The 16,446-nt window shown below is 41.0% G+C and overlaps 1 protein-coding gene across 2 annotated transcripts in view; it reads left to right on the top strand.

Annotated features, from left to right (window-relative positions):
- LOC126298835 (AP-3 complex subunit delta-1) overlaps positions 1–16,446 on the top strand; it is a 234,114-nt gene that overhangs the window by 159,554 nt on the left and 58,114 nt on the right. For both annotated transcript variants that reach the window (XM_049990312.1, XM_049990313.1), the window contains exons 16-17: positions 1,410–1,627; positions 13,140–13,320. In XM_049990312.1, the coding sequence (XP_049846269.1) occupies positions 1,410–1,627; positions 13,140–13,320 (399 nt within the window). The remainder of the gene's footprint in view (positions 1–1,409; positions 1,628–13,139; positions 13,321–16,446) is intronic.

Below are 16,446 nucleotides of genomic sequence, written 5' to 3' on the forward strand. Positions count from 1 at the left end.
TGGGACAATGAATTCACGGTGTTCTTATTTCAATTTCCAGGAGTGTATTTATGATTGTATATATCAGATTATGCTTATTAATTGGTGTGTACAAGTTTGTCTCTTCTTCTGTAATGCCTTTATGCCTTTTTTCCCTTTGTGTGTGTGTGTGTGTGTGTGTGTGTGTGTGTGTGTGTGTGTGTGTGTGTGTGTGTGTGAGGGGGGGGGGGGCGGTCATTGTGGTGTTAAATTCTTTGTGCTAACTGCATACATTAAGTAGCATTGTGTGTGCGGAGCTTGCATTTGAATGCTTTTTGATGATGTGGATATGGATGGTTTTATTCTTGGTGTATGACTATTATAGGTTTATCAATATTTTGATCATTTTTATGTTTAATAAAGTTTTTGTCTTCAAACAAATTACAGGAATATAATCTGGTGATACATTAGACAACCACTGATATTTTGATTCTTGTTTACTATGGGGGTGGTGGGAGTGAGGTGTCTTTGTGTGTATACCAAATTACGGATCGGGCTTTACAATAGACCTGCCTGGTGGAGAATGGTGGGTCAAGGGTGAGTCAGAAGTCACTTGGACGCTGTATAACCCCTTTGTTACACCCAGTACAACTCAGCCCCACATCAGTTGGTGATGGAAAGCAGGCCCCGATGCATGGACCCTGTCAGTGGAGCATTGCATAGTCATTGGTTCCAGCCGTGGCCGAGCAACATCGGCACTTACTGTACGTGGTAGCTGATATGACTGTCTCTGACATCCAGGGAGCAAACCTCAGACCAGTGGCTGTCTGGCGGTGACTGAAACTGTTGTGTGTCCCAGTTGGCTAGGAGGGTTCTCAGTTTCACCCTCAGCCCATCAGGAGGTAACTGGGCCCCCTTGGCAGCAGATTCCGTCAGGATGTCAGCAGTACAACAGCAACTTTGTGGCAGAGGTTGATACTGTGACTATTGATGACTTGATGACTCGCCACCTCGACAGTTGCCCAGCCTGGCCAGACAGGCAGTATTAATTGTGTCAAAATAGGTTTCTAGCACTGTTGTGGTTGTGGAAGTCACATATGGTGCGTGCCAAACTTTATGGTAATTATCCAGGTCTGATCAGCAGGTGGATTACAATACCGAGTGATTGCCATAGGGCAATGGCGGGTAAGCATATTACTGTAAGTGATCCACTTTACAGCATCAATTCTACCTGACTAGGCTCATGTTGTTGCAGTAGATGTTTTGTTTCATCAAGCAAAGAAATGTGGTTGTGAGACTGGAAATTTTGTTTATATTCCTCTTGTAAATGTATTGCTCATTCTAAAATGTTAAGACTATTCATGTGCTTAAGTTCCTTTCTGCTGTAAATAACTTGTCAGAGACTTGGTTTATTCTGTGCATGTTAAATGATTATTTTCTTCTGTTTACAGGTTTGCAAAATGATTGCCAGTAATCTCCCCCAGTTTGTTTCCAGTGCAGATTTGGAAGTTCAAGAACGCTCCAGCTCAGCTCTACAGTTGGTGCTTTACATAGAGAAGCTTGTGAACAAAGGGGATTTAGACATAGCTGGTGAATTAGCAGCTTTATTTATTGGAGAACTAAACCCTGTTGCACCAAAGGCTCAGAGAAAAGTTCAAGTACCAGACGGGTATGAAAATTTATTCATTCTCTCTCTCTCTCTCTCTCTCTCTCTCTCTCTCTCACACACACACACACACACACACACACACACACACACACACACACACACACAATGCCTTCGTTGTAGGATCTGTCACTGGAACTTCATGCGCATCTCTATAATGTTCTTGCACTCAGTAAAGGAACATGTGACAAAATGTACTGTTCTTCTTTGGGTCTTCTCCATCTCTACAATTAATCTTATCAGACAGTGGTTCCAGCCTTCTGGTATTGAGGTCTGGCAAATAATACAGAGGGCCAAGCGGAGACTCCTCTGCATGCAGTCGGGATAGCAGTTGGTTATCTGTGAAGTGTGTCTGACAATAGTAAAACATTGTCAAAGTTCAATTATTTATTGACCTTGTTTACAGTCATCTTGTTCCACACCGACCTTGTAGCCGATGCCTCATTCAGTTGCGTGTTGAATTCCTGCTGACAGATGCCAAGTCAGCTCATAGTCTGCAGGTCCAAGCTAAGAGTAAATTATCTCGCACCACGTTGCGCTGCTGCCGTGTCTATGGTCCAGCACGAAGGATCTCGTACTAGCTGCTGGAGCGTGGTCAATCCCACTCTGATTTCTGTGTTGGCCCTAGATGACTTATCTGCAATGTGGTATTGGCGGAAGTTGTGTGGTCAGTCAATCTACCAGCCAGGTAGATTTCATCACTCAGAGGTGCCTAGATGTTGAACAGAAATGTGGACCCCACAAGCCCCTGCTGCCGAGTTCGGTGCTGAAGTTCAGTGCTGTCAGCACTCAATGATGTTTTGTTGTCGTAAGGCAGTCAGCTTCTCCATCAGCAATGTGAGGCAGCAAACAGTATAAAGTTCATCTGGCGAAGACATTCATCTCAGGTACATCTTTGGTTGGTTTGTAGACTATTCTGGAATATCAAGGGCATAGATTCACCACAGTATCGTAATTGTGGAATCGAGTGCTATTACTGTGAATGCCATCAGTCCCTATGACAGAGACACGATACTCGGTTCATAATCACCACGTGTCCTCCTTATTCTGCTACATTTGCATAACAGGCTGTTAACTGCTGGTGTAGATTCTCTGATACTGGTTCTTATGAAATAGGTACAGTTTCTTTCAATACCCCTTACGAGCTAACAAATATGCATGATGCGTTTGCATTGGTTTTCTGACCCGTGGTATTTTCTCTCTCTCTCTCTCTCTCTCTCTCTCTCTCTCTCTCTCTCTCTCTCTCTCTCTCTCTCTCTCTCTGTTTGTGTGTGTGTGTTTGTGTGTGTGTGTGTGTGTGTGTGTGTGTGTGTGTGTGTTTGTGTGTTTGTGTTTGCACGGTGTTAAAACTCGCTGAGGCCTGACCAACTTGCAACATACTTCTTATTTCCTAGTTCTGTCTCTGCCTCTGGTGTGACTACACTTTGCTTGTAGCAAGGTGAATGAGTTTTAATAAAATTTTCTAATTTTTTAATCCCTTACTATTCTGTACTGTAAAAACTTTGAAAACCTGCTGCAGAGCATGGAGCTGTTTCTTGGCCACTAGGTGGAGCTGGTACATCTGCAAGCAGTTGTGTAACGAGCTGCAGTGCCCCACACCATTCCACCAGCAAATTAGAGCTCATGGCCACCCTATAAGTTCCACCACACGACGACACAGTATATCTCAGATTTTCTCTCTCTCCAGATTATTCTTTGGACTTAATCTGTAGTGATATGTCCAATTCTCATTGTTCATACTCATCAATCCTCTGTTGGCGAACCCAGGCAGCTGGCCCAACCACAATGGATTTCTGTCAAGTCATTCCCGACTTTTGGTTAACTCTGTCCAAATAAGACTGATGAACAACACTAACGAATCTGTTTAGTGAGTGTTTTGCAAGCCAGTTCTTTTCATGTACAAATTATGTTTCCTTAGGCTTCTTGCAATTAATTCCAGTCTGGGATCCACTTTTGCTAAAATTGGTTTTATGTTGCTTTTGCCCTTCAGGCCACTTGAGATGCATAATGCGTACTTGTAGATACTTTATAGCTGTTAACATTTCTAGTGATTTAGCTCCACTAGTATAATCAAACAGTAATGGATCATTTGACCTATTTCTGTGCAATACATTACTTTTTTTTTTTTTTTTTTTTTTTTTTTTTTTTTTTTTTTTTTTAATAGAATCAATTGCTAGTCCCAGCACCAAGCATTGATTCCCTGCAGGCTTCTTGTCTTTTGCTGCAGAGTTCTGGCTTTGCATCTTTCGTTTGTACAAAAGTATCATCCTCACAGAGCTTCTGACATTCTCCAGCTGATTATACAGGGTGATTATAATTACAGTTAAACTTTCAAACTGCTGTAGAAATAGCACCACTAGTCAGAATGATGTCAAATTGCAATGGAATATTATCGGAGAAGGGGAAAACGTATGGCAGAAGAAAAATAAACAATTACAAAATCTAGCAATAGCTGGCATTGTAAGCATCATCATTTGATGACAAATGAATCGTACAGCAATGCCTAAAGTGTATGTTTGACGTTAAACAAACTGCACTACTCAGTGTGTGTGGGTGTACAGATGTGATACTATAGGTTACCTAAGCCCATCCACCACGGCAAGGTCATATCACATTGGATGAGAAAAATCAGTTTTTAATTGTCTTGAGGCTGAAAACTGCATAAAAAGCATCATCAATCAAAATCAAATTGGATTATCAATTGCCATGTTACTGGCAGAAAAAAAGTTCAGTATGCTGTTCACCATTTCCGCAACAAATTGAAATCAAGAATCAGCATTTTCCACAACTGATGGAAATGTTTCCGGGGTCATGTTCAGACTGTGTTGCACAATGCATGCCGCCAATGCAGCTAAGTTTTCAATTGGAACACAACATTTTTCAGATAGCCTCATAGCCAGAAGTCACACAGATTAAAATAAGGTGATTGAGATTGGGGTATCGTCTCAGTTGTGCGACTGGATTCATGATTTCCTGTCAGGAAGGTCGCAGTTCGTAGTAATAGACGGCAAATCATCGAGTAAAACTGAAGTGATATCAGGTGTTCCCCAGGGAAGCGTCCTGGGACCTCTACTGTTCCTGATCTATATAAATGACCTGGGTGACAATCTGAGCAGTTCTCTTAGACTGTTCGCAGATGCTGTAATTTACTGTCTAGTAAGGTCATCCGAAGACCAGTATCAGTTGCAAAGCGATTTAGAAAAGATTGCTGTATGGTGTGTCAGGTGGCAGTTGACGCTAAATAACGAAAAATGTGAGATGATCCACATGAGTTCCAAAAGAAATCCATTGGAATTCGATTACTCGATAAATAGTACAATTCTCAAGGCTGTCAATTCAACTAAGTACCTGGGTGTTAAAATTACGAACAACTTCAGTTGGAAGGACCACATCGATAATATTGTCGGGAAGGCGAGCCAAAGGTTGCGTTTCATTGGCAGGACACTTAGAAGATGCATTAAGTCCACTAAAGAGACAGCTTACAATACAATCGTTCGTCCTCTGTTAGAATATTGCTGCGCGGTGTGGGATCCTTACCAGGTGGGATTGACGGAGGACATCGAAAGGGTGCAAAAAAGGGCAGCTCGTTTTGTATTATCATGTTATAGGGGAGAGAGTGTGGCAGATATGATACACGACTTGGGATGGAAGTCATTACAGCATAGACGTTTTTCTTCGCGACGAGACCTTTTTACGAAATTTCAGTCACCAACTTTCTCTTCCGAATGCGAAAATATTTTGTTGAGCCCAACCTACATAGGTAGGAATGATCATCAAAATAAAATAAGAGAAATCAGAGCTCGAACAGAAAGGTTTAGGTGTTCGTTTTTCCCGCTCGCTGTTCGGGAGTGGAATAGTAGAGAGATAGTATGATTGTGGTTCGATGAACCCTCTACCAAGCACTTAAATGTGAATTGCAGAGTAGTCGTGTAGATGTAGATGTAGATGTAGATGAGATGGGCAGGCTGTAGGGAAATGGCGGCTGATAATTTTCTGGCTTGAGCAGCTGCTTAACTGGATTTGCAATGTGCAGAGGTGCGTCATCTTGCATGAAAATGATCCCACCCTCACATACACACTGTTGGATAGCTTTAATGACATGGTTGCGCAAAAGACAATCATAGCGCTTACCAATGACGGTACAGGTAAGAGGACCTGAAGTACCTGTCTCTTCGAAAAAATATGGCCCTATGGTAAATGATGCCATAAACCCGCATCACACAGTGACCTTTTCAGGATGAAGTGCTACTGGTTGATTTGTGTGTGGATTTTGTGTTGCCATATTTGATAATTCTGTGTGTTCATATATCCTGTCAGATGGAAGTGGGCTTCGTCTGTCCATAAAATCTTCCACGACCAATCATTGTCCACTTCCATGCAAGCAAGAAATTCTAAAGCAAAGGTCTCTCTTGCTGGCAGGCCAACAAAAAGCAACTCGTGCACATGGGTAATTTAGAATGGATAGCAAATAAGGATGTTTTGTAGGATTTTTGCACCATGCTCATGGGTATGACCAGTGTTCGGACAATTCTCCATGCACTACACGTTTGCACACCACCACTCATTTCCTCCTGCATTGCTGTGGCAACTGCTTCCACTGATGTTGATTCAGTTCATTTCCTTCCTCTACCAGGCTACACACCAAAAGAACCCATCTTTCCCAATTTCCGAATCATTCTCTCCAAACGCATAACAGTCATCTGACCAATGCCTCTTTTTTTTTTTTTTACCCTTTAGCGTCCGGAACTTCTGCAGAGCAACGTGTGCACAGCCTTCATTCTTGTAATAGACCTTCACAAGCAGAGCATGATCCTGTATTGAGACAGTCATGGCGAACTTTGCAGACACAAAAGGAGGAAAACAGTGTACCCAGCGTGTTTATACCAGCTTAAATGGGTCGTGCGCATGAATTTTAGGCATCAGCCAAAAGATGTGGTCTATCCACAATGATGAGCCACTGCACTTTACTCTCAAACATGTCTGTATCTCAGTTAACCAATTTCTGAATCAATGCATTGGTCAAGGTAATTCATTTCATGGGCTGCCCAATCACTAGATTTGAATCCAGTGGATTTTTACTTGGTGGGTCATTTAATATCCTTGGTGTATTCAACTCCTGCAGTTAATATTGATTTTCTGAGGGAGAATAGCCATAATGGATTTGACCAAATACAACACACTCCAGGAATTTTCAGCAGAGTAGATCAAAGCATTGGACACAGGCTCAGAGTACACATCAAAGCAGGAGGACATCATTTCAAGAAATTTTTTTGTAAATGTATGTTGTTAAATATAGCACATGGAACATTAGTGATAAGCCTATGTAACTCCTTAAGAAAGGATTTTTCAGATGCGTGCTCATATGGACTTTCATTGTAAACATCCTGTACATCATGAATGGTAAAGCCTTATAACACACCCCTAGAGTACTTGTTGCATTAACTCATTTCAGACGGAACCCGAGTTTATTTATATTTCTCACACCATCTGTTATGGATGAATCGCGAGATAACTCTTGTTTTCTAAACACTGTCTCAGATGACATCTGTTGCTATATGTGTTAACTACTTTGTCTATTTAGGTGTTTACACCAGTAGTCGATGTATCAAAGTTATTTGCATTCATGTCCTTTTCGCTTATTTAGCATCTTGATTGTATTTTGTTATTCCAAATAGTTACTGTTTGTGTCTTGGAAGTCCCACCTGCTTTTAGAGATGACCCTATTCAGAAAATAGAAGGAAACGAATGATTCTGAAATACTTCCAGGGTTTATGACAATGATTATTCAGATGTTCCTAGTGAGAATGAATATCTGGCTGATTCTGTGAATGAGTGCTTTTATAGTTTTGACGATGATTCCGATGCCAGTGACATCATTTGACCTGTAAAGAAGTGTGAGGTGGCAGTATTTTCAAATGATTTTGACAATAATGATGGTGAATGATAAGTTGTGTGGGCACTGGCTATGCCGCATTCTTGTCACTCAAGGCAAAGAATAAGGGTGGAGGCCACCTGTTAGGTCTTGCATGTACACCCTTTGAGTCCACAAGTGGCTGATCCTTCACCAGAGACCAAGCTAGCACATGTGGGGAGGGATTTGCTAATAACTATGAGCTCCAATGTTAGGCGTGATATATATCCCCCTCAGAGAAATAGTGTCAAAGCCTGGCAAGAAGTCCAATGTGCACTCGGTATATCTGCCAGGAGGCCTCATCTGCGATGTGAAGGAGATCCTGCTTGTGGCTATTGAGGGCACAGGGTGCAGTCATCTCTAAGTTGTTCCTTATGATGGCACCACTGATGGCTTTTGCTTGTGTTCTGATGCCATCCTAAATTCATACCTGTGGCTGGAGAAAGTTAAGATAATGTAGAGAGTGGGATTAGTGTTCATGATGTCATCATAGTGATGATGGTTACTGAAGCTAATAAAGTTATCAATATGGCAAGAGGAGTTTTTATATTGAAACGAGCAGATAAGCAGTTGTTAGCACCCTACTTAGACAATGAACAGACACAATTTAGTTCCAATATGATCATCATAAAGGAATTATGTACAACGTTTAAACTGTTTGTAAATTAAATTCTAGAGAAGTGGATACTGAACAAGTGGGTTAATGATGAAAAAGGGCCACTATAATTTAATAAGAAAATTTAAAAAATCTTGAGGAAGCAGAGATTCTTGCACTCTAAATTCAGAAAAAGACACGGAAATGCCAACAGATCATAAATACGTGCATCTATAAAAAGATAAACACCAAAGCTTACAGTACGACGACCATCATAGCTTAGCGAAAGAGCGTACCTGGAACCTGAGAAAATTCTGGTCCTGTGCAAAATCAATAAATCGGTGGAAGGCTTCTATACAGTCAAGAAATGCTGAAGTTTTAAATTTCATGTTTAAAAATTCATGCATCCAGCAGAATTGTACAGACATACCATTGTCTGACCATCACACAAACCTCAGTATGGGTGATGTAGAAATAGGCACCTCTCGAGCTGAGAAGCAAGTGAAAGAGTTCTAGCAGTAGTGGACACCAAAAGATTCTGAGGAAGATCCCAGCAGAGGGGTCGAAACGTCGAACATTTTAGAAGAAACATGACACAGCCTAATAACCCAGAAGATTGTAACTTCAGTGACAGTGGCCACGAAAGCATGCAGACTTATTTAAAACAAATAGTTTGCCAAGTCCGAATGGAATCCCATTTCAATTGTGCAGAGTACTCTTCAGCGTTGGCCCCTTACTTAGCCTGCATTTATCACAAGTTTCTCGCCCAATACGAAGTCTCAAGTGACTGGAATAAAATGCAGGTGACTTTTGTATATAAGAAGGGTAAATGAACAGACCTGCAAAATTAGAGACCGGTGTACTTAATATTGGTTGGCTGCAGTCTTATTGAGCATGTTCCAAGTTAAAAAATAATAAATGTCCTTGAGACATAAATGGGCATGGATTTAGAAAGCATCACTTGTGCAGAATTCTGCTTCTCCTTTCCATATGCAATATCCTATGAACCCTGCTTGAAGGGCAACAGGTAGATTCCATATTCTTAGACTCCCGAAAAGAGTTTGGTATGGCACACTGCCCCACTCCATATTGTTAACAAAGGTCTGAGCACTTGGAATAGGTTGCCATATATGTAAGTGACTTGAAGACTTCTTTAGTAGGCCCTAGGTGAGAGTGTTTGCCAGAGACATGGTTATATCGAGAAGTGCCCCAGAGAACTGCTCTTGATCTCTATATACGTAAACAATCTCATGGATAGGATGAACGGCAATCTGCAGCTATTTGTTGATGGCAATGTAGTTTACAGGAAACTGTCACCATTGAGTGACTGTAAGGGGATATAAGGTGTCTTGGATAGTATTTCTATTTGGTTTGATGAATGGCAGCTTGCTCTAAATGAGGAAGAAGGTACATGTATGTAGATTAGCAGTAGAAACAATTGTGTAATCTTCAATTTCAGTATTGGTTGTTTGCTGCTTGTCACACACAGTCATGTGATTAAATATCTAGGCATAATGTTGCAAAGTGATAGGACATGGAATGAGCAAATGTCTGCTGAATGGCAGCTAGCTCTAAATGAAAAATGTAAGTCAGTCCAGATGAGTAGGGAAAACAATCCAGTAATGTTTGAATACACAATTAGTAATGTACTACTTGACATAGTCACGTCGATTAAAAATATAAGTTGCAGAATGATATGAAATGGAAAAAGCATGTAAGATTTGTAGTAGAGAAGGCAAATGGTTGAATTTGGTTTATTGGGAGAATTTTAGAAAAGTGTGAGTCATCTGTAAACAAGACTGCATGTAGAACACTAGTGCAATCCGGACTTGAATATTGCTTTAGTATTTGGGATCCCCACCAGTTCGGAGTAAGAAAAGAAACTGAAGCAGTTCAGAGGTGGGGTACTAGATTTGTTACCAGTAGATTCAATCAGTACGAAAGTATTACGGAGATGCTTGGCGAACTCCAATGGGAATTTCTGGAGGAAAGTCAATCTTCTTTTTGTGGAACACCATTGAGAAAATTTAAACCAGCATTTGCAGCTGACTGAAGAATAATGCTGCCGCTGCCAATGTACATTTAGTGTAAGGAAAACAAAGATAAGAGAAAGTAGGGCTTGTATAGAGGCACATAGATGTCGTTTTTCCCTCGCTCTATTTGAAAGTGGAACAGGAAAGAAAATTGCTAGTAGTGGCACAAGGTACTGTCCACCATGCATCATACAGTGACTTGCTGAGTGTGGGTACAGATGTGGAAGTAGATCTTCTTTTTGCTTATGCTTTCTTTCTGGAAAATTGACCAGTCTCAACAGACCAAGCTTTATGGTGGCTAAGGCAAGCGATGCCTAATATCTGTTGCTAAGGCATAAGGTGACAAGCACGCTGCAAGTAGACTTATCTGTCTTCTGTGTAGTTACATTTAAACCCTTTATTGTCTGACATTCATCCTCAGCCAAGGACAAATTACCCAGATAATGTTCTTTGGAAAGCACAGGAATATTAGGATTTCCATGGGATTCCAGAAGTATCACAGCTATTGCCAGAGTTGGCCCAACATCACTGCAGCCCCAGTGGTCAACTATTGCCAATAAAACCACTAGCTGTTTTTGGACAGTGATCAGCTTCTCTTTTGTCCACACACACACACACACACACACACACACACACACACACACACACAAAAGAAGTCCCTGTCTATTTTCCTATATGCAGAACTGTATAACAAGACTGTCTGAAATCATGATTAAATGGACAACCTAGCTGCAAAGAGGCGTTGATATACTTCAAAGGGGACATGTTGAAAATGTGTGCCTCGACTGGGACTCGAACCCGGGATCTCCTGCTAACATGGCAGACACTCTGTCCATCTGAGCTCAGATGGATAGAGCGTATGCCATGTAAGCAGGAGATCGCGGTTTCGAGTCCTGGTCGGGGCACACATTTTCAACATGTCTCCTATTAAGTATATCAATGCCTCTTTGCAGCTAGGGTGTCCATTTAATTATCATTTCATTCTAGCGAAAGCTGCATGGTCAATAATGGTAACTGTTCTTTTGGGAACAGATACTACCTTCATATAACAAGACTGACTGTAGTAACCCAAGCAGTTTGAAATGAACTGAGAAACTACGAGGAGGCTGTAATATTAGGAGGTTAAACAACAAGACTCTAGTGGTGTAGGCAGTGCAAAGATAATTACTAAGATGAGGATTTATCAAAACTATAAACAAGAAAATAAAAACTAGTCAGTACCTTTTAAGCAATAGTAATGATGAGCACACTACACACTTTCACAAAAACAAAAGCACAGCTACTGAATGTACACTGACAAAGATACTCTGACAGTGTTCATTTCATGCTTTGGGTCCCCCACACAATCGTGTCCCAGATTTGGTCCTGTACTTCACTTCCTCGTATACATGGTTCAGTCACATTAATGTGACCACCAACTATGTTCAATGTCAACATGCAGAAACCACTCACAGATGGCAGGTGTCAGCACTAGCAGTAGATGGTATGTGAAGCATGTCGGTCGGATGTGGAAAACAGTGCTGTCTTTGTCGTAATGCAGAAATGGAGCGATTTTTCTGATGTCCAAAAGGGCATGTTCATTGGCTTCATGCGGTCAAAGTGCCAACTGCGGTGCACCACAGGCTACAGGTGACATGAGTGAATGATAGCTGCAGAGATTTGTATGGATGAATAGACATGCAGCTGTTAAGCAACTCACCAGCCAGATCAACCAAGTGGCTACTGGCAGCGTCTCATCAATAATTGTTTAGCAAATGTTGCTGTGTATGGGCCTCCATAGCAGGTGCCCAGTTCGTGCACCCATGCTGACTGCTGTTCATCAGCAACAAAGGCTGGCATTTTCACCCCAGTACTGCAACTGGTCATCCACTTAATAGCAACATGTGGCCTTTCCAGATGAATCGTGTTTTATGCTCCATCGGACAGATGGCCTTTGATGTGTACAGCCCTGCAACAATGGTTGGAATGGTTAAGGCCGGACGTAGTGTTATGGGCTGAGAAATGTTTCCCTGGGTGATCTCATCATTCTGGAGGCACAACAGATCAACACAAGTATGCGTTTATGCTTGGGAACCTTGTCTGGCCTATATGTAGTTTGTTTTTTCTCAGCATGATACCATCTCCCAGCATGTCAATGTACTGTATCAAACAGCTTGCTATATATGTGCGTGGTTCAAAGAACACCAGGATTAGTTCACTTTACTCCCCTGGCTACCAGACTCCCTGGATTTCAACCCAATCAAGAATCTGTGGGAATCTTCAACCAAGAAACCTAGCACAGCTGCCCACAGCACTATAGCCTGCACGGCTCCACATCCCTGTCGGTACCTTCTCTCTTTTTTTACAAGTCTCGCAGTGGTCCACGCTGCAAGAGGCTCCGGCTTTTGACAGGCGGTTATATTTATGTTACTGGACAGTGTATTTTAATAGTAGCCTTCTACTGGTCAACACAGCAATTGTGTATGAATGTCACTGCTACCAAGGTAGGGTGGAAGAACTGTCTATCCTCCAGCAGGCTCGCAGCTTACTCAACTGCACACATTATATCACCAGTGTCACCCTGGCATGCCTACAATGTTAACAGACCCAGTTAAATGCTCAAAACACCATACAATACTTTCACTAGGTCAAATATCAGTGTGATATTCAATGTATGGTTTGTACTATGTCATCAGAATGACACTTTACATCACTGCCATTACTGCTTTTCGTCGTCATGCCGGGAAAATTTATTTTCCTGCCTTGTTCGCAGAGATTTTCATTTTTCATCTTCCACTATGCATTTTCGTAGAAATTTATAGAAGGCGCTGTAATGAATTCTGTTGTTGAAGTTGAGGGAACACAGTAATTGCTGCATTGGATTAATTTCATTTCTAAATATATTGTGTCTGCCTTCTGTTGCACACTGTTGAAATCTTGTATCACATCCAGCTATTCAAATTGTAATTTTCCATAGTTTATTGCTTCTCATTACAGACTTGACCTAGATGCTTGGATCAATGATCCACCATCAGAATCATCGGGAAGTGGTGACGATGAAAATGATGATGGTTTTGTAAAAGTTACTGATATCTTTGTTAAATCTGATAATTTATCAGAAAGTTATACAAAAGTCGTTCGCCCTCAGAAAGAACCGACAGAAGAAGAACTGCAAAAGGTATTTATATTTCTGTTCGGTTTCTATGAATTTAACGTATTTAAAATATCTCTGTAAATTGGTCCTTTAACATTACAACTCTGTGCAAAATTGAAAGTATTTCATATTGCTCTCATTTAATTCTGCAGAGGAAAAGTTACTGATAATTTGGTTGAAAACCATCTTTACAATTTTATCTACCAGTAATAAACAGTTGATACATGTAATCATCATTCCTGCATACATATTATTCCTGAAATTAGCAGTTCAAACAGTAAAGTAAAACTGGCAAATTGACACAGCTACAAAATGTAGTATTTCTGTCCAAGATAATTAGAAAATGGTGAACAGTGGTATACTATAACAAATATTTTTAAATCGAATAAAAAGCAAAAAAGTACATACCAACTGTCAGCAGACTGATGGCAATGTAAAAATTTTTGGAACACCAGATTTCAGAACCAGGATTCTTTGTATACTGAAAGGATTAGGCAAGAATAAGTAGTGTACAGAGGAACAGGAGAACAGGCAAATGACTGTGATGTCCACCATGAGAGAAAGGTTTCAAAAACTGGTGAATGGCAGAGAGAACTACAGTAAGTCTGAGATCAAAAATGAAGGCTGGGGGTATATGGTAGGTTATACTAAAGTGAACAGTAATAGAAGCAGCAACGAGTGGAAATACTAGCACAAGCAGAAGGAAAAGGATGTAAAAAAATTATTAGCTGCAGAATTTATAAGAGGGGAGAAGTGAAAAATAAATGTGAATAATGGGCAGTATGTAGCAACAATGAAGAGAGGTGGTAGGAAGATAAATAAAAACAAAGATAGCATAGCTTGAGCGTAGGTGAATGATGTGACACAAGCAAATTCTGCTTGTTTACTGGCAGTGTGTGCACCAAATATATAGTTGCAGAGATGTTTTTGACTGAGTATTTTTTGGTGTCTGTAAAAACTGGGTCCATACATCCATGTTTACAAGTCACTTTTCACTTTACAATTAAAAAAGTTAATCAGTGTGTAGAGGACACTGAGTGGAATGTGAGTAGGATAGAATAGATGATTGTGTCAGAAGTGATTGAGATACATAAACACAGTCAAAAGAAGTCTGTGTTTATTGAAGAGTATGGGCTACATTGGGACCCTCCAAGAAAGACACAATTATGTAAAGTGCCCATCTCATGGGTAACAGAGGTTTTATGTGAAGATGAAATAGTAGAGAACTGAGGCAACCGGAATAAGCCATCTGCTCTGCAGCAAGAGAACGACAGTCACAATCACCTTTGCCCAGACTGACACGAGAGCTCTTGCATCTCCTGATTGGTTGGCCATAGAATACTTATCGCTGACCCCTCCCGACCCCCACACCCCTCCCTGCTGTGTGATGCTGAATGCCGCCTGGTGGTGATGTGGACACATGAATCATTAAGGAAAGTATGTAAGTAGAGCAGAGATGAATGGGGTATCACTCTACTGATGATAAAGTCCAAGAATTGGGGAACTTAAGTGACATAACTGACTCTGACAAAGGGCAGATGTTCTTATGGCCTGCTGCCTAGTAACAAGCATCTCTGAAAATGCAAAGCTGGTTAACTGTTTGCATGCTACTGATGTAGGCATCTGTGGAAAGTGGTTAAAGGATGGTGAAACCATGAGTAGGCGACAAGGAGTTGGATGTCCATGCTTCATCATGGACTGCAGAGGTTGGAGGCTTGCCCTCTTTGTAAAGCAGGATAGGTGGCAACCTGTTGCAGATGAGGTGACAGATCACGATGCTGGTGTAGGCTCAAGCGTTTTGGAGGATACCATTCAGCATACATTGTTGAACACAGAGCTGCACAGCAGATGACTTCTACTTATTCCCATGTTTACCCAATGATATCAATTACATTTTCAGTGGGTATGAGAGCACTGCGATTGCACTGTGTACCTGGGTCGGATGAGTCACATTTCCTGTTACACCAGGCTGACATTTGTGTCTGGATATGTCATTATCCATGCAAACACATGCCTGAAACATGGACTGCACCACAGATGCAGTCTGGTAGGGGCAGTAGTGAGCTATTAATGACATTCAGCTGAGCTTCCGTGAAACATGTGATAGTTACAGCAGGCACCATGACAGCTGTGGAATATGGGAAAATTATTGTGTACTGCCTAATCCCCTCATGTTTGATGTCTCCCACAATGGTCAAGGCATCTTCCAGCATGTTACACCCATGCCAAAAGGCCTGAATTGTGCTACAGTGGTTAGAGATGTATGATAGTGATGTCACATTGATGCCTTGACCATCTAATTTGCCTGATCTGAACACAATAGAACATACATGATACACTATTAGACACCAGCTCTGTGCTCACAAACCACTTGTCCAAAATTTACAGGAATTGTGTGACCTGTGCAGTGATATCTGATGCCACATACCTCCTAAAACCTATTAAGGATTTGTCGAATCCATGGAATGCAAAATTGCTGCTGCACAGTGTTCCAAAGATGGACCAACATACTGGTGAGGTGGTGATCAAAATATTTTGGCTCATCAGTTTATGTAGCAGGATAGAACAACTGGATACAGAAAGTAAAATTGTAACAAGAACATAAATGACGATTTAAAAAGTTATTAATTTTTAGTCGTTCACTGTGAGACTGACAGCTGGGGTTGATAAAGTGGTAGTGTAGTAATTAGTATATAAAATGGCCCAGCTCACAAATTTGTGCACTTTTAATGAAATCTGCCTGCCCAGTGATGGAGCTTGATCAGGTAAGAAAGTACTTAGCACACATTTTGTTGTAGAAGTGTTGTTGGTATATGTATAATATGTCTCAGAAAAGAGTTCAGGAGAGAAATATTACGTACAAAGAGGTTACAGAGGTTAGTTTGACGATAAGTTACTCTGTATGATTTGGTTAGAATGGTGGGTAATATGGCCCTCATTTTTGGCAATAACCTTAGAAAAATCTTAACTCTGTCTGAGGTATTACCCAGTGCTCCCATACTTGGGTAATATTGTCTGGCAAGATATAAATCCCTTGTTGTTTCCAAGATGAGTCAGTCATATTAAGAGTGGAGTGAGCAACATGAAAAATTACTTGTGAATCTGCCTGGTGGGGCAGTCGTGGCAGTTGAATACAGACAAATTGAACTC

This window comes from Schistocerca gregaria, chromosome X, assembly GCF_023897955.1.
Source record: "Schistocerca gregaria isolate iqSchGreg1 chromosome X, iqSchGreg1.2, whole genome shotgun sequence".
Taxonomy (NCBI): Eukaryota; Metazoa; Arthropoda; class Insecta; order Orthoptera; family Acrididae; genus Schistocerca; species Schistocerca gregaria.